The sequence below is a fragment of the Eutrigla gurnardus genome, assembly GCF_963514095.1.
Source record: "Eutrigla gurnardus genome assembly, chromosome: 2".
Taxonomy (NCBI): Eukaryota; Metazoa; Chordata; class Actinopteri; order Perciformes; family Triglidae; genus Eutrigla; species Eutrigla gurnardus.
Window position 1 is genome coordinate 24,840,677 of NC_139916.1, and position 18,230 is coordinate 24,858,906.

General features: G+C 40.9%; 1 protein-coding gene across 3 annotated transcripts; it reads right to left on the reverse strand.

The window, feature by feature from the left end:
- Nucleotides 1-1,072: 1,072 nt before the first annotated feature.
- Nucleotides 1,073-17,931, reverse strand: LOC311022581 (endothelin-3). 3 transcript variants are annotated; one of them, XM_084023926.1, is made up of 4 exons: nucleotides 17,772-17,931; nucleotides 16,787-17,009; nucleotides 5,571-5,723; nucleotides 1,073-4,601 (listed from the first exon to the last, which is right to left on the reverse strand). In XM_084023926.1, the coding sequence occupies exons 1-4, from the start codon at nucleotides 17,839-17,841 to the stop codon at nucleotides 4,517-4,519; spliced, it is 531 nt and encodes a 176-aa protein (XP_083880052.1). In that variant the 5' UTR covers nucleotides 17,842-17,931; the 3' UTR covers nucleotides 1,073-4,516. The 3 variants fall into 3 exon arrangements, with proteins under 3 accessions (XP_083880052.1, XP_083880051.1, XP_083880050.1); XM_084023925.1 differs by having other exon boundaries at nucleotides 1,073-4,598; nucleotides 16,787-17,012; nucleotides 17,772-17,930; XM_084023924.1 differs by having other exon boundaries at nucleotides 16,787-17,012; nucleotides 17,772-17,930.
- Between the last annotated feature and the right edge of the window lie 299 nt (nucleotides 17,932-18,230).

The following is an 18,230-nucleotide window of genomic DNA, read 5'->3' on the forward strand; positions in this document are numbered from 1 at the left end:
CATTGAATGTTTCTCTTCTTTTATTCGCAGAATGATTTCATTTACTTTTGCTTCTCAAATTTTTGCTATGGCATTACAATCGCTTTTGGAATTTGTATGGAACATTATTGAATCTGTTTCGTTGGCAGCATTTTCTGAATGGTCACTGACAAAATAAGATTGAACCACATCTGCTGTTCTGAATATAACAGCAAACCTCTCGCCAGACGGAGAGTTGATGTTTCTGCCAGGTCATAGATTATTCAATTTAGGCACTTGGTTCGGAAAAGACTGTGGGATCGCTTAAAAACCAAACAGCTAGTGTTGGATCATGACAGGACAAAGAGTCTGGGGGAACAGCTGGTTCAGTTTAGGGACACATTATGATAACAGCAACACACAGGAGCTCAATTTAGATCAATATGATAGGCTTGTTTGAGCTGCTTCTGGGTTGGAAAAATTAAACCTCTGAGGTCTCTAGTTTGTCAAGTCTCAAGTCTTTGAGCTAGAGTCAATGTCTCAAGGCCTTCAGGGGTGATACGAATTCCAAGAGCTTGAGTCCAAGTCAATTCTCGAGTCTTCAAGCTCAAGCCCAAGTCAAGTCTAAAGTCTTTGAGCTACAGTTCAAGTCAAGTCTCAAGTCTTTAAGCTAGAGTCCAAGTCAAGTCTCAAGTCTTTGAGCTAGAGTACAAGTCAAGTCTCAAGTCTATGAGTTAGAATCCAAATATCAATTATTTGTGGGGCAAGACCAAGTAGTCTCAATTCTATAAGCTAGAGTCCAAGTCAAGTCTCAAGTCTTTGAGCTAGAGTTCGAGTCATGTCTCAGGTTTTTGAGCTAGTCCAAGTCAAGTCTAAAGCCTTTGAGTTCAAGCTCAAGTCAAGTCTCAGGGCGTTTATGGTGGTAATGTAGGTTGTATCTTCAGCTGCATGATGTTCTAGAACTCATATGTAGCTATATTTAAGGAATTCAAAGCATTAATTCTACGATATTATCAACCCTCTTTTATCTGTAAGCATCAGTATCAGCATTGATAAGTTGTTTGGTACATGATCACTTTAAACAGTCTATGAAAGAAAATCACAAAATGAAAAGTTTCTTTTAAAGCAAATAACTGTATTTTGCCCTTAAAATGGATATAGACTAATGTTACTTGAGGTTACAGGAAAATATTGCTAGCATTATAAGCCATGCAATAATAACCGTAACCTATTTTCAATAACAGTTAAGGGTACAAGCATTGTATAATTACATGGGATCTCCTACTAATGACATCTTATAATCTACTATAATTTAGCACATCCCTCTAGCCTCTCAAACACAGAGATGCTCACTTTTGTCGGCAAGTCCATGTCGAGTGTCAAGTCACTGTGTGCAACTTGAGTCCAAGTCCTAAGTCCCCATCTCTGTACCATACTTGACAGGGAGGCACTAACATAATAAAACAAAGCAAGCATAGTGCGTAGTTTCAATAGTTTGATCCTGAAATCGATAAAACATATGAATAACTATCATATGCATTATCCTCCATATGTCCATGTTTTCCAGTTGTTAAAATGCAGGATAACATAAAGTGTGCCTGCACACAGCACTTTGCAATGCAGTAAGCATAGTGTGCTGCTTGATTTAATCAGGTGTACACTGTATATAGGATACAGCTAGTCTAATTCAGTGTCTCCTTATATGACCTCATATGTATGTAAAAAGAGCCTCCGATCAGATGAACCAAATGCGGTTGACCAGAGTCCATTCTTCCATGCACATTAAACAGGTAACAATATCATTTTAAATATGCTTAAAGTGTAACTTCACCCACAGGTCTGAGCCTAACTCCACCCACTGCATCAATTTGAAACAAATTTAAAAAGTGGGCATGGGGCTAATAGGAGGGGTGGGGCTGGAGATGTATGGATGTATGAGGCAGGAGTTGCTCAGTGGGTGTTAACAATCTATTTTTAGATACATTGCATGACATGGATAAGTCCCGACGGTGTCAGCGTTGGCATGCAAGGTTCAGAGCTGTGCTCATACAGTTACGACGGCGTATTAGGTCCACGGGGAGGGGGGAAACATAGCCGAAAGAGGTGGGCAATAGTCAGAGAAAAAAAGTCGCAAATTTGCAACTTTATTAAGTCGCAAATTTGCTTTTTTATAAAGTCGTAAATTTGCTACTTTATTACAATGCTAACAACTGGCATCTATGCTAGCTAACTTCCCATGAATGTCACATTTATTTTTCTAATTAATCCATCACAACGTGTGACAACGCCTTGTTAAGGTCCTTAGGGTGATGGCTGTTGATGGTTATTGTTAGTTAATTTTATATGGGCCAAATTGTCACCATCTTATGGGTGTTTATCGATGCGCAGTTGGGCTAAGATGCTAGTGGTAGCTTTCACTTGTTGTCATAGCAACGGCAAACATGAAAATGAACAGATAGCCATCACCGTAAGGACCTTAGCAAGTCGTCACACGTTGTGATGTATTAATTAGAAAAATAAATGTGAAATACATGGGAAGTTAGCTAGGATAAATGCCAGTTTTTAGCATCGCAAATCTGCAACTTTATGAAGTAGCAAATTTGCGACTTTTTTCTCTGAATATTGTGAAAATCTCTCCACCTCTGCACCACTTTTTTTTTTTTTTCCTACAGTGTCCCTAATATGCCGTCGTATACAGTAGATGGCATGTAGAGCAGTTTTCAGCTCATGAAACATGGATTTTTATACATTTGGAAGGAAATGTCAATATTAACACCAGCATTGATGTGTAGTCATATCATTAACCTTCCAGCACAAAAGTTACATTTAAGTGTGCAGTACCTCTTTAAATAAAGCCAGATGTGCATCAGAAAATTTCAAACATTAAGCAAGGAATCAAACTCTTCCTTTTGTCAGACTGAAACTGAATCATGTGTGATGCAATTTCTGGGGAAATCGGCAATAGGCCAGAAACCACTTCTGCCATTCTTAACAGCTTTAGGCCCTGATCAGACGAAGCATGTTTTAGTAGCGGGAAATGGCGTTTCGTAATTACTTTCAATGAGTGAACACTTTGTGCATCGTTTTTATGTACCTTATGTACCTAATATTTTTTTTCTGCTCTCCCTGCTTTTTTTTGTTATTTGGTGACCTTTGCTGGACATCCAGAGCTATATGACTTTGTCAACTGTAATTATGGTTATGATCTGAATAAAAAACAGCAGGCCTGGAGGCAAATTACGTGAGATCAACTAGTATAGAGTTCATGGTTTGTGTTAAACTAATTCTAGCACTCATTCTGTGGCTTCCAATAATTAAACAACAATTATAAATATAGACGCCGCAAACTACCTGCCTGACTGTTCGTTTCATGTTTGCAATACGAAACAGGCTCCATCTGATCAGGGCCTTACAGCTTTTACACACTGGGGTCGGAGTTTTGTGCAATTAATTCACACATCAATATATTTTCAAGCTGTTATCTCAGTAATAACTACTTTTGAGTATAACGTGGCGAAAATTAAAACTTTAAAAACATAGTTTTTTCACTTTGAATGAAGGTATCAGCCAATCACATCGTGCTGAACGGATTAAGTTTTCCATAGACGGAAATCAGAAAATAAACTTTATTACGCCTTTAAACCTTGATTTCTTGTTATTCATTAGCCTCACCCCGGTGTGTAAAGGCTTTTAGTGTGCATGGTGGGGTAATTAGTTGGAGGCTCAATCATTACAATAACAACAAACAGATGATAAATAATGTCTCCCATAAATTTGCTGTCTGGTACACTGCAATTATTTTTCCTTGGGTTCTTTACCACAGAGGACTGTTGATTAACATGATCACATATATAATTCTATATACAACATCTTATTATACACCTTTATTGTACATTTAGGTATTGTACGAAAATATAATTTAGAGCCTATATATACTGAAACACATTTCATATTCACAAGACTTGGATACAGCTTAATAAAAGTTACTTTACCTCCAACGAATCTCACAGATTGGGAAATAAATTCACTGAAATGCTTTTCAACAGTTAATGCTGAAACTGAGGGAACCTAATAAAAAAATAGTATATTGGCCATTTCAGTGACTGTGACAAATTGTGAATTTTTAAAAATAACATTGAGGCCGTTTGCTGGTGGAGACAGGCAGATTAAATGATGTCCCTGTGAAGAAAACACAGCCGTGTCACAAGTTTCATGTGGTAATGTTTTAACAGTATGGGCTGAGGTGGTGGAGTCAGATGGCAGCAGCTCTTGAAGTGGCCTCCACATCACATGGCACGGACATGTGTGTGCTCTACCAAAGTCTTTCATGGTTGACACGAGCAGGCCATGTAAATCAGTCCTCAGCTGAGATATAACAATGAGAAACACAGTCCACACCTGCTGAGCAGACGCAGGCAGACAGGGGCCTTCCCTTTTTCTTTTTGTGCAAGCAGCTTCGCATTTCATCCATCAGTCTGACACCAAGGCACCGAGTAATAAGAGGATGCCTTATGTATAAGTCAGCGTACATCCACCTTTCAGGTCGTGAGCACGTCACTTATATGTTCATTTCAGGCCCGCTGCGCAGAGATGCTGTCCTCTTGTCTATTTTAGGTGTTGCTCGGGGTGGCCTCCTCTGCCTGCTGGGGAAGAAATACACAGACACTTAAGGCCACATCTGATCAGGTGTTGCTAATTTAGTCACAGTTCAAAGACCATGAACCAAAGGCTCCAATATTTTGTTTTCTCAAAACAAACAGATAAAAACCTCACAATTGTATTCCTGAATGTATCGTTAGCCACACATTTTAATCTATCCGATTTTGAGATTGTTTATATTTAGGATAATTAATGGTTAGGCTCAGATTTTTGTCCTTATGCAATACTCTTTTGCCAATACACTGAAAGAGTCATTGCCCGAGGACTGTCCTCTGTCTCCTCCAGGAGAAATGATACAGTAATCAGTAAGTATCAGTATTATATAAGGACTTGGAAACACCTGAAATGTTGTGGATTGCCCTGAAATGTGGTACTAATGTTGTTAGAGCAGCCACATTGCCTCTGGGCAGCCTGGCTGCCAGGCAGCTGTATCTCTTCTACTAATTTGAGGTCTCCCCCATCAGAATTCAAACAACACCGTGAAAATTAAAGTCACATCACACCAGCCACATATTTATTTAGTAGAATGTCACACATATATTCATTCATAAATCAACACTTTCAATTAATGATGCATACAATACTTTTTTTCTGTTAACATTTCACAAGGCTTTTATTGTGAAATATTCAGTGTTGTGGAAACGCAGTGACTTGCATGGCTATAAATTAGTTACTAATATATATCGTAATAGTTGAGCACAGTTACAAGAGGGATTTGAATGAAATCCTTCACATTTGATTGAACTGCTAAAAAGTATGCGGGCTTATTACTGAGAGCAATACAGGGCTATAGAGAACTGTGGCTCCACACACCTCCATTATAGCCAAATGTTGCAGTTTGATTGATTGATGGATGTCATGATATTATTGGTTGAAACTGGTTGGTACTAGCTTACGTAAGCACACATTTGTTTTACAGGAACATTGCATGTATCTTCATGTGGTACTGTTACCTGTCCATGCAGAAGCTGCTGCATTCAGAGTCGGTCTCCTGTCTGCACACACAGCGCTGAGCCACCACCTCACTCCTCCCCCGCTCAGTCCCAGTGGAGCGCCTCACACGCAGGGAACCCTGGTAACTGGACATACCATATGGTACAGTGTGCCTAAAAAAAGACACACATATATACAGTGAGCTGAGTGACCAGACAGACAGGAACCCCTGTACATTAGACTGACTTGACACTTCAACCCTAAAGGCAGAGGTCTGCTTTTTTGCAAAGCGTGTTGTAAACGGCATCAGAGAGAAAAAGATTCAACTATCAGAGTCATCGGTGGAAGACAGTATTATACTGGACTTCATTATACTGACAGTTGTTTCTACTAACTTGTTCTCAACCATTTGGATACAAGATGGGCACGGAATATAGAAAACACCTTTTAGAATAATGCAGTCCAGTACAACACTGCCAGACACCACAACCTCCAATATGCCCTTATTGAAGCAAAGTTTCGACACAACTGTTGTCGGAGTGTATAGATTGTAATGATGAGCTCATTAAACTAAAGTCAGTGTATATAACTTCAAGTAGAGTTTCTAGATTTTTCAAATTTTTGAACATACTGTATAATTCATGTCATATGAGTGTGATGTTTCAGTGAACGTCACTTTTACACCCACACCCACTAACCTCTGGCTTTTATCCTTAGTGGAAAAGTTTACAATCGGCATTCATGCCCGGAAACAAATGACTCTGCAGTTGTCACGGTGATTTATTGGCTCCAGCTCTGATCGGCAGTGATGGAAGCAGTGGCGTCATTAGGCCTATTTTTTTTTACAAAAAAGTGCAGACAAATTCAATATAATGTGGCCAGAATATGAGTTTAAATAAATAAACCAGTTATTATTAACTTAAATGTGATCATAAATCTTAGTTTCCCTTCACTTCATAGTGGAAGCGGTAGAGAGTCAGAGTCAGTGCGTCGTTATCCAGTCTAGGGATGTCCCGATCCAGCTTTTTGCACTTCCGATCCGATACCGATATTATAGCTTTTAGTATCGGCCGATACCGATACCGGCCGATCCAAGCATGTATTAAAGATGAAAGATATTTACTTATTTTGTTGTCAGACTCATGTTAAAAAGGGTTTTACTCTTAAGAACAACTAGCCAACTTAAATAGGTTAGTTTGAATAATCCACAATGATTGGTAATGAGAAGCTGACCTGTTTATTCTTAATAGGGAAATGAGTGCATGTATTGTCTTATTTTATCAAGTAAAATATAAGTTATAGGTTTTCTCAACAGCTTAATAGTTAATAGAAATTCAGGTAGAAATATAACTCAGAGTTCCACAGCTTATCAAAAACAATCCTCCCCCACAGGGAGTCCCTTGCTTTGCATTCACACTGCTCCAGCCCAAACGGGCTTTAGCCCGTACACACGTCATCACGTCCTAATACTACACACACAATATGGCTTGATGCTGTTTTGAAGGAGTGCATATATTTATCGACAACACTCGACCTGCATCAGCGCATGTGCGCACAAGCGGATCTGTGCGAGCAGGCAGTGCGGAAGCCGGTCCGGTTCCGGTACCGGTCCGGTTCCGCTCACACCACGAGTCTGAAGAGTGCAACAGCTTATCAAAATACAGTGTCAACTTTCCGTGTTTTCAAAGTAGAAAGCGACATCGTGGTGGTTTAACGAGGCGGAACGGCATCAGAACAACATCAAGCGCGTAAAGTACACGAAGAAGAACGTAGCGGGAGCGCGCGGCGAGGATTGTTGTGGCTGCGCGTCTTGCGGAGCAAGTCTACTGTGCTGCGCGGAGGCGCTCCTAATGTAAATGATTAATGATTTATGAATGAATTGATAGGTGGCTTATTTTGGGCGTATTGATTTTATGGCCTGTACAATAGTAGGGGAAACACTGGACATGCACACAAGTCCGTCTTGTTGTTGTTTAGTGGATGCTGGACAGGTCGCGAGGGGTGCGCTAGGTGTGCTGGAAAACGCGGACCGAACTCTAGGGAAAAACGGAAAAAAACTGGAATGGATTACCTACATCGGTGTGCTGAAAAACACGGACCGGAGTTTTGAAAAAATAAACTGGATCGGGAGTCCGGATCGGGATTTTCCCGTGCAGGCCGATCCAATATCGATATGCATTTTTTGCTAATATCGGCGGCCGATCCGATCCAAATATCGGATCGGGACATCCCTAATCCAGTCCATTCCACTTGTTCATATAGAGCACGCCCACATCACTGAAATCCAGTCCACGTTTTCCCTGCAACCTAGGTTGCACTCGGTACCTGGGTACCTGCAGTGTGTGTACTGGGAGCGGAGCACACAGAACCGACTAGAGCAGCATTAGGAGAAGAACGTGAACAAGAATGGATATACGGAATTTTTTCAAGAGAGTAAGTATTCATCACTGCTGATAGTAACAATAAGTTAGCTGCAGCCCCCCAGCTAACAGCAGAAAGTCCCACGTAATTGCTAAATGCTCCCTGTTTGACAAATATTAACCTGGCTTGCACACTCTGTAGCTGAGAGCCCCCTGTACAGGAGGCAGCATGAGATGCATGCTGTATATCTCTGTGCACGTCTTACCTTTGTTATTTTGCGGTCAAAAGTTACATTTCAGCTCAAAAAGAACTCTGCTACAGTAGCTAGCTAGTTAGTCCGAAATGCAATGTGAAGGTCCTGGTTGTTTATAGAGTTAGGTGTGCACTCTTCATATTATCTTTGGAGTGACTTCCTTCTGGAGCATCAGCTCCAGCATCAGATGCACACCGTGAAACAGCTCATTCACGTATGATTATGTGGATAATAATAATAATAATAATAATAATGACAATAATAATGATGATGATAATACGGTAATAATAATAATACACTAATAATATTCACTCCACCACCCCTATTGACGTGCAATTTCTCCGTTTTTGTTAGCTGTTTGTGAAATTAAACGTTCGCTCACATTCTGAGCATCTCCTGGGGGCTAAGCCCCCCCTGTCCTTAAAACCTAGTGACGCCCCTGGATGGAAGCATGACATCTGGGGGGACAATCTAATTTTCGACTGTAGTTCCGAAGTAATGATGTGTGAAGTGTGTTGAAGTGAATACATTATGTATTATCATTTATTAACGTACAAAACGTACAATTAATATGGTCTCCTCAAAGCCACCAGACTCCAGTCAGACGATGGTACATTTAATTGAAACGCGTCATTCAAACTCGCCAGAAACAAATTCTAACTCATCAAATCTGTCTTTGTTAGACTTTCAACTGTTCCAAAAATCACCATCTCTGGTTTGAGAGTTTGAAAGAGAGACTGAATAAGAAACAAGTGTAATAAAAATAGTTAAACAATTAATTAATATGTTCACTGTTGACTAACGCTGTTTAAATATAAAAATTGCTCAACCCCATTCCAGATTATTACATCTTTGGTTTTGTTGGCCATCATTTGGCCAACACTATCAGCGCTCTCCCGCATCTCCCACATCAATAAGTCGCACAAAAATTCAGACGATCAGAAACAAGCCAACAACAGATTAACGAAACACCTTTCTAACAACGTATTCTTGTGGCAATGAAATAGTCACAAATACCGTGTACAGGGACACAAGTTTACTATTTTTTGTTGTTGCTCTGAGCGAAAGCAATGTAAATGGAAAGTCTCCTAGTTTACAGAATACCTTTGCCATATGGTTGCCTAAAAACATTTACTATTTTGCAGAGATTGAAAAATAGTCCTGTTTGTCCAAGATGAGTCGTTCTGTAACACTTTGATGTCATCATCAGGGTTATTTTCTCCAGAGTTGCAGGCTGAGTAGTGCTGACTAGAATTTAAAAAAATATATCATTCATTTGGACAAGTCAAGGTCAAAAATCTCTGTTTGAGTGTACAAAATGTTTGATCAGCTGTCATTGTTAAATAGGTACTGGCTAAACAAAGCCAGATCCTTTTTTTGAACCTGCCTCAAAATCCTTCAATCTCTTCAAAGGAGAGCAATTTTTACAGCGTGTTCAAAAAAGAGGACATTGCATTCTTTTGTCGAATGCAGTTTGGTCTGCATGGATACACGGAAGATTTATCTTCAATAACAATCCATCAATTCACTACAGGAGTTATAGCTAAAGACAATTCCAGCACACACACTGGGAATTAGGTCTTTATTTAGAGAAATAGTACAACTCACATTACATTTGCCAGGAGTTAGACACTAATGCAGTCATATCAAATTTATTTAACATAAGTGTTAAAGTAAAATATGCAGTTGCCTCAATACGCTGATACAATTCTGAACACCCTTTTCTGTTTCTGTTTTAAGTCACAAAATGCAACCAAGGTTTCATGTACGGACACACAACTTTGTTGTGTCACTCAACAAAATTGAATTTAATGCATCCATGTGACTATGCAACAGCCAGAGCTAGTGATGTGGTATTACATATTGAGAAAGAGTACTCATTGTGGGCGGGTCCAAAAATGAAGCTAACGTTCATTTAGTATATTTCAGATTAAATCAAAGCGATCCGACATCCAGCCCGCCACAGATCCCCTCATTGGACCCTCTCATGCTGGTCACACTTCCTCCGGTGTGCAACAATTGGCTCTAGGTTGGCTTGGAAAGAAACAGAGGGTGATTGTGGGTTGTGGCTCAGGCTGTGATGTTGACAGCAACCCTCTCTTGGATCTCGCCCATTCTCGGGGGCTGTGGACTTTAGTGTTGGCTGCCCTACGTCCCTGTGGGGGGGTGGATGGGGCCCTCTGCGCTCAGTGCAAGGGGTCCTTGCAGACGTGTCTTGAAACACATAAATACAGACCCTGTTGGGTTTTACCATTTTTTGTAGGTGTGACTTTTTGCTGTCATCAACATTCATATCTATACAACCAATGTGTTTGTCATTAAAAGTGTTTACAATAGTAAACATGCACCTGGACCTCCTTAGGGGTCAATGTTTCAGCAGGCCATTTCCTCCTTAGGAAATCTGGGAGTAACAAAGCTTTGAAAACATAAATGATCAGCACCCTGCTGAGTCACTTTGTGATAGTGGAAGGAGGGGAGTTCAAGGTGGCGCTCAGGTTTCACCTGAAGATCCTCCAACACTATGGAGGCTTGCGTGCCCACGTTGCTCAAGAGAACCGGTGTGTACTCCAAAGGCAACTGGCGGTGCCATATGGTTATTGTTCACAGTGAAGTTTGGCCATTTTTTCAATTTACAACCATGTGTTAAGAAAATAACAAGGCTCAAGGGCAGGGTTAGTGTGACTCGCTCACCACATGCACACTAAAAGGGTAGCAGACTACACTGCTAAATGATCTGATCTATTTTGATGGTTTTGGGCATCATTCCTTCCTGTGCTCACCAAGGTACCTGCTGATATCTGGGAACAGCTTACAACAAAGACCAAAGGGTCAAAAGCAGGGCAGCCAATCCTAACATTTAGAAATGTATCACCTCCAACACAGCCTCCATAATTGTTAACCGGGAAAGTGGGAGGAAAAGGGCGCGGAGGAAAATCACATGTTCAAAAGAACCTCGGATCACTGAGATGCTGATTTGCACCGGACAAGTATTATCAGATGATCACTGTGTTTGCGCTGGAATTTTTACCTTACAAATTACAGACATGGCCAATTCGCTTGGGATTTACATCACCGACGTCCTTCCCCACATAGCAAAACTGGTCTGGCCCAGTGATGGGCCACACAACCCACTTGCACTCGGCCCACATACAGCAATGAATTACGGTCCTTTAGTGGCCCACATCCGGCATCCAAAACATGGGCCACATAAGGCCCGTAACTCAGCCAAACTGTACAACCAGAACTGGCCCTATTCTGGGCCAAACCATTTTCAGATGTGGTTCCTGATATCAGCCTTAATTAAACCTTAACTCAGCCACTTAATTTATGTGCCATATTTTATTTCATATTCGATCCAGATTTAAAAAAAAAAGCTTCAACAAGTACGAGTACAAATGTTTATTTATTTTCAAACCCATCACACGCAGTACACATGCATTTTTAAGATTGATGCTATGTGGGTCCCTACTATTGCAAATAGAGGACCTGGTGTAATCCCGTGCGAATATGGCTATTGTCATTATTTATTTCTGTGTCAACAGCTCTGATTGTTGCGTAGCCACATGGATGCGTTTAATTTGTGTGTCCACCACAAAAGATTATCATCGAGTCATTTTCTGACCGTCTTTGGGCCCTAGTTTCGTAGACTAGGCGTAGTCAGCGCGCAGCGTACCTGTGCCACGCCGACGGGGTGTGTCCGCCTGGACTTTGCCAGTTTCGTGCACCGCGCAGGCTCGCGCAGGCACACCTCCCGTCACTCCCACCCGCGCAAGTGGGAAAGAGGGAGGAGAAGAAGGCGTGAGTGGGAGACGAGGAGGAGACGAGACGTGGACTGGGATTAACACAGCCGATTCAGATCTTCACCAATCAAATGAGCTCCTCTCCTCACCTTTAATGCGTTAGGGGAGGTGCAGTGCAAGTTTCGTCACTTGACAACCCAATGACAGAAGCAGCGCCGCCGCTCCCATCACGCGCATCACGCGCTGTGCGTGCGTATCATAATAATAACAATGCCGTTAATATAAAAAAAAGGAGAGAGAGAGGGAGATGTTTTGGTCCGAGAGGCTGAGTTTCCGTTACGCGTGCCATCCGCCTTTGATCTGACATCAGATGTGACGGGACAATCTATATAGATATAAATGCAACGTGTTGATTCAATTAGTTGCATTAAATAGTGTTTGTTGTCATTATTTATTGCATTTAAATGTGCCTGGAACTGTGGAAACCTGCCTGTGAGGTCTCGGTGATGTGTGCGCACTGCGCGCCGGTCAGCCAAACTGCCACTCTGCCAGCTGTAATTCGCCTTGAATGAATGGACTTTATTTGCGCCTTGCGCCTTACGCCATAGGTAGACTAGGTTGGAGCTGGCGGGCTTTCGGCGAAGTCTCGGCGAGGCTTTTTGCCACGAAACTTCCACTACGCCAAGCTGAATCTGTGACGCCTCCCCCTGCTGCGCCGCCACACCCATCTTGGCGCAGGCGATCCACCAAACTGCCAAACTGACCGTGCGCAAGGCTGCGCGGGTCGAAACTTGCATTACGCCGGCTCCACCACCATGCGCCACCTTGCGCTGCGCCACGAAAGCAGGGCCCTATATGTCAAATCTAAAGGTTTGTGATCGTTTAGCTGCTGATAACCTATACACCTCATGGCATGTTTGCATCTGACATTCAATTTGATCTATACCTTTCAACTTTATACCTGGTCAAACCCACATCAAAGAACTAGTGGCAAAAAAGTCTGTGTCGTGCGGTAACAACAGCTTCGTTCCAGATGTCATGAAAGTATCCGTGTGTTGTAATCATTTCAAGATGAAAACTGAGAAGAGCCGTCTGTGTGTACCCTCTTGACTTTTTCTTGTACGCTCGCAAACCTCACTTCTGTTTCTCTTCTCGTGCGCTGAAGCTGAACAGACAATCAGAATGACTTCCCTCAACGAGGTTCTATTCCACCGATTCAACATGCTCAATCGGCCATAAAGCCACCGACAAGTGCAGACCGGTGCCAACGGTTCGAGACACTCGTCAGAAACTTAAGACGGGGCCTTAACACCATAACCCCAACCCTATATTGTCCTAAGAGGATTGTGAAGATAATGAAATGTCCTGAGAGATATCCTAGTTGTCATAATTTGAGTGGTAAAGTGACAGTTTAAAAACTCAGAAATGTATTTTTACACTTCCATTTCCCTCATCTCGAAGTCAGCGGGTTTTTGGAATGTTTTTTTTTTTTGGTCAGATGCCTGAAATAAAATCTGTGGTTAACACAAGCTTAAGAAATCATAAAGTGTTATTCTGCGGTATAAAATCTGTCCGTACCTACCATAAGTCATTCGACCGTGGTGAAGTTTATCGCTTAACGTTAACTTTTTACTTCTAGTGATTGCATTTACACTTCAAAAATCAAATGGTGTTTATTTGTGAAGACTGTTTTGCTCAACACAATTTAACATCATGAATTTGTATTTGCCTCAGAGCTTATTTTCTGCAATAATCTAAAATCTAATAGACAAATCCCATTGGAACAGTGCGATGCCAACTTCGTGGTTGGCCTGCAAAAACACGTCAGCCCTACACCACTCTAGTGTGCAGTTTTTCCTTTATCAGTAAGGAAAATACTGAGAGAAAGTAAGACAATCTTAATCAATTCAAAACAACAACATGCTTTGTGTTTCAAAATAATCTGTCACTGAAAAGGTTTGACTCTTCCAGCACCGAGCGATAGGTAATCCAAAACACATTTTAGCTTTTTCTTGTTCTTACAAGAAAACTTCCTTATCCGAGCAGTGAAGTCTAAAGGTCAACTTCCCGTCACAGCTGCACCTACTTTAGAAGCTAAAACCACAGGCAATGAATCTTAACCAGCGTTCACTTTTCACTTTTTTTCACTTTTCACGAACACGCTTGAGCGTTAACCACCAATCACATCTACAAGATTAGTTGCTGACTGTTGTCATTGATATATTTGAAAGAACAGCCTAAATCCTATTGTCAAGGGATTATTATTGAGTTTCTTTGGTTGGAAAACTCTTCAACTCAAGTAAATATTCACTGTGGAATGACAGTTCTGAGGAAAGCTGAGAACTCCCTTTTTTCTCCCTATGTTTTCTTTCGGACTAGTGGAAAGGATACATCCCAAACACAGGTTTAGGTGCCGAATTGACCAAAAGTTACCATTACATAATGCCTCATTTGCATATTTAAACATAACATTAAAGATAACTAGTACCAAAAAAAAACTTGTCTTAATGTAAGTTACCAACTGGGGACGTTTCACAGTGATATCATTTAGTTATATATATATATATATATATATATATATATTTTTTTTTTTATTGTGTCTTAAACAAATGTAATTTTACAATTCTTAACTTTAAAGGTGGGCTGCACTGTGGTGTAGTGGTTAGCACGATTGCCTCACAGCAAGAGGGGCCTGAGTTTGAGTCCCAGTTTGGGTTTGGGTTTCTTCTGCCCACCCCTGAATCAGAAATCTCCACTTACATCCACATTGACAGTATTTTCTCATTTATGGAGTGATACAAAGAAATCCCCAAATCCCCTCTGTAAAAACCTTTTACTCTTAACGTGAACAGAATGAAACAATAATCTTGAACCTGGATTTATCCAATGTTTAGATTTCTGTTCTGGAAATGTATGACAATGAGCACATATTTAATAAGATAATTCACATTTGCATATTTAAACAAAACGATTTCAGAAAACATGTAACACAAAAAAGACACTAACCCAAGTAATCAACTAGCGATGTTTCATGCTGATACCCATGAGTTAATGTAATGTTAAAAAGTTAATGTTTTTGCTTTGTGTTATTTTGTGTTGGATATATAGCTAATATTCAAAATTTGGATAATGACTATTTCATGTCATGTAATTATTGTACTTTGTATTTGAGGAAAATAAAGATCAAATCAAATGCAAAGCTATTTAGAGGTGCATTGCATGTCAATGCTGCTCTCTATTCTCCATCTGACATCCAATGCTTACAAGTCAAGTGAAAAAATGTGCATGAAAAACAGACTTGCAGAGTGACTCACAACAAATGGGATAAGAAAGAAGCTAAATCTGGAAAATGTACGCCCAGCTTCATCTGCAACACGTTACTTTGGGGAGCTGACACTGTTGGACATGGCCTCTTTGATCTCATCGAGGCATGTTGTTGTTTTTTGTTGTATCTGATGGTATATCACTGCTTGAATAAGCCCTTGAACACGTCTGAAATGGCTAAAAATAGCGAGAGCCATTACCACTGCACTAAAATTCAAGATCTTTCCAAAGGGAGTTCTGTGTTTACTTGTCAGAGGAGAAAACAATTGCTGTGCTGCTCTCCGACACGCCCCATTCCAACTTTCAGGCACTAAATCTGTCTACTGGGAGCTTGATGCAGCAGACAGGCATCAGTTGGCGCCCGGCGATGCAGGTGAGTTCAAAGGCACTTATTTGCAACTGCAGATTATAATGAAACTTTTTACGTAAATACTAATATAAGGGGAAAAGCCTTTCTTCCCCAAAATCCTTTCATGGCTCGAAGGGACAGTTGACCCAAAAATACAAATATTTTCCTTCTCACCTGTAATGCCATTTACCTAGATTGTTTAGGTGCTAGTGGCCGATTCATGATTTCTGGGAAGGGGCTTTGCTTTTGTGATGATTTGAGCTTTGGGCTGCATGATATATTGTTTCTGCATCGACATTTAGATGTGAATTCGCAAATCAAAGTTGGCAAATTAACGTGTCACGCTGCAACTGCTTTGCTGCTTGATACAAAGAAAAACTCATCTCATTCATACATTATGGGCGATTAAAGAGCTACAGTCTAGCTCGGTCCGCCACCGTTTCATGATCAACTATATATTTGTACTACTTAACAGCAGCCCCTTGTCCTTGCCTTAGTACTCGCTTCACCCTCAAGGGGCTCCCGAGGGGACTGTCAACCGGGCAGACTGTCCAGGGTGGGAGGGGCCTGCGGCGATGTCTGCAACCCACGCAGCTTGAAATACGGAGTTGTCTCATCAACCTGCTTTGTGGGTTTGACTTTTTTGCTTTCATTCCAACCAGTGAGTTTATAAATAAATGTTTTATTTGACCAAACTACAGATTTAGACTCTTAATTTAGCTCCTAAAGTGCCTCAAATTGATGTAGTTAATTTTAAAACGTACAAAATTGTAGGTGAATATTCCTGTATTTTTCAGTTTTGTTCCAATATCGTGCAGCCCCTCAAGGCTAAATATGTGAAACCGTTTTTGACTTTGGGGGTAGAAATATTCTGTGATCACAACGATCAAGGATTTGTTTCCTCCATACCTCACATATTTGTGCCTCCTACATACCTGTACCATAGCTATCCATGTTCACATAATATGACGCTGAAGCTGAACATCTGTGATTATAGATTATGGGTTGTCACGACAGCAAACAATGGAGAGATCAAGGAGACATGGCACTGCACAGCCTAAGAGCCAGTAAAGTAGGCTGCATTAGTAATGCAGTAAGCCAATGCACAGCACAGACGATGTAAATCCCTATAGATAGTCATAGTAACGTAATAGTGCTGCAGCCATGTTGGATCTAAAATAACCGCGGCGCACTGAGGATGACTCTTACTCTGGTGTGTTGATCCAGATGATGTCCAGGTGGCAGTAATACACACACTCCTTGTCCTTGTAAGTGTAACATGTGCACCTCTTCGAGCGCCTCCTGGCCCCCGGTGGCTCACAGCCAGAGCAGGGCTTCGCTTCGCTGGCAAGGTCGTCCACGCCACCAGGCAGGCGCAGCTCAACTGCTTCCACCAACTTCCTCTGGATCACATCTCTGCTAGACGAGGAACCTGCTGGATAGCAGCAATCGGAGAACTTGATTTCACATCTTTGGCCTGAAATAGCATTATTCATTTATGTCTTTTATATTAATGAAGATTATTATAAACTTATAAAAAATTAAATTATCATTATTAATCCAACCGCAGTGAGTGTAATATCGACACATCAACTCCTGACTCCTGATCTGCTACTACTACTACTCTGATAACAGTTTTAATTATGGAATAATTAAGGCAGGGCTTGGATGTAAAAAAAAAAAAAATCATACACTTCGATATCAATATTGTAGAATTGACAACTGATGGTTTCATGAAATATTCACACAATGATAAAATAACCATTAGTAATGTGGATATAATAATTAAGTGGATAAAGGCAAACAATAAGTAAATTCCATCATTATCTTATATCTTATATCATTGTAATGCAACCGTTTAAACCAGGTAAATACATCATTTATGCTATATTTGCAAAATCCAAAATCTAAGAGATATCAAGTCTCATATCGATTTAATCCCGTCCAGCTCTAAATTGAGGAAATTGAAACCAGAAATCAAAAAGCTAGCTGTGATATATTATTAATTATTTAATCATATACATTATTATATACATTTTTTTATGAATGAGTTACCACCGAGCCTTAGATCGCTCCTAACACATCACTTTGGGCTCTTGTTACCTGACATGTGCATTTGTCATTACCTTAACATTCTCTACACTCAATCAATAATATATATGGCCGATATATATATTAAAAAAAGTTCACTCACCGTTTGCCAAACATGCTGTCACCACGATTAGAAACAAAACTCCCACATCAACCGATGACACATTAGCCATCACACACGAAACACCGGGGATTCAGATAAAAAGTTTGTTCGTCAGTCGTCCCGATCAAACATCATGTATCCGCCGCTGACAGCCCTCGCAGCTGCTCCGCGTGTCCTGTGCTCCCCTCAGACACGCGCTGGTTTATTATGAGCTCGCGGCTCAGCCACAAGCCTCCCACGATAACGCGCCTGCTTCCTGGTGCTGGCTTTCAAAATAAAAGCTTGCCTGTCAAACGTGAATGAGGAGTTTGAGACAGAGGAGGAGCTGTCCAGTTTTGCTGCTGTCGACCGCTGACTTCCGGTCCGCGGAAAAAACGTAATTTGTGAGTTGCCCCAGAATTGTAGGCTATGTAAATTGCGGATTACATCCTACAAATGTAGCATTTTCAAATGTAGTAT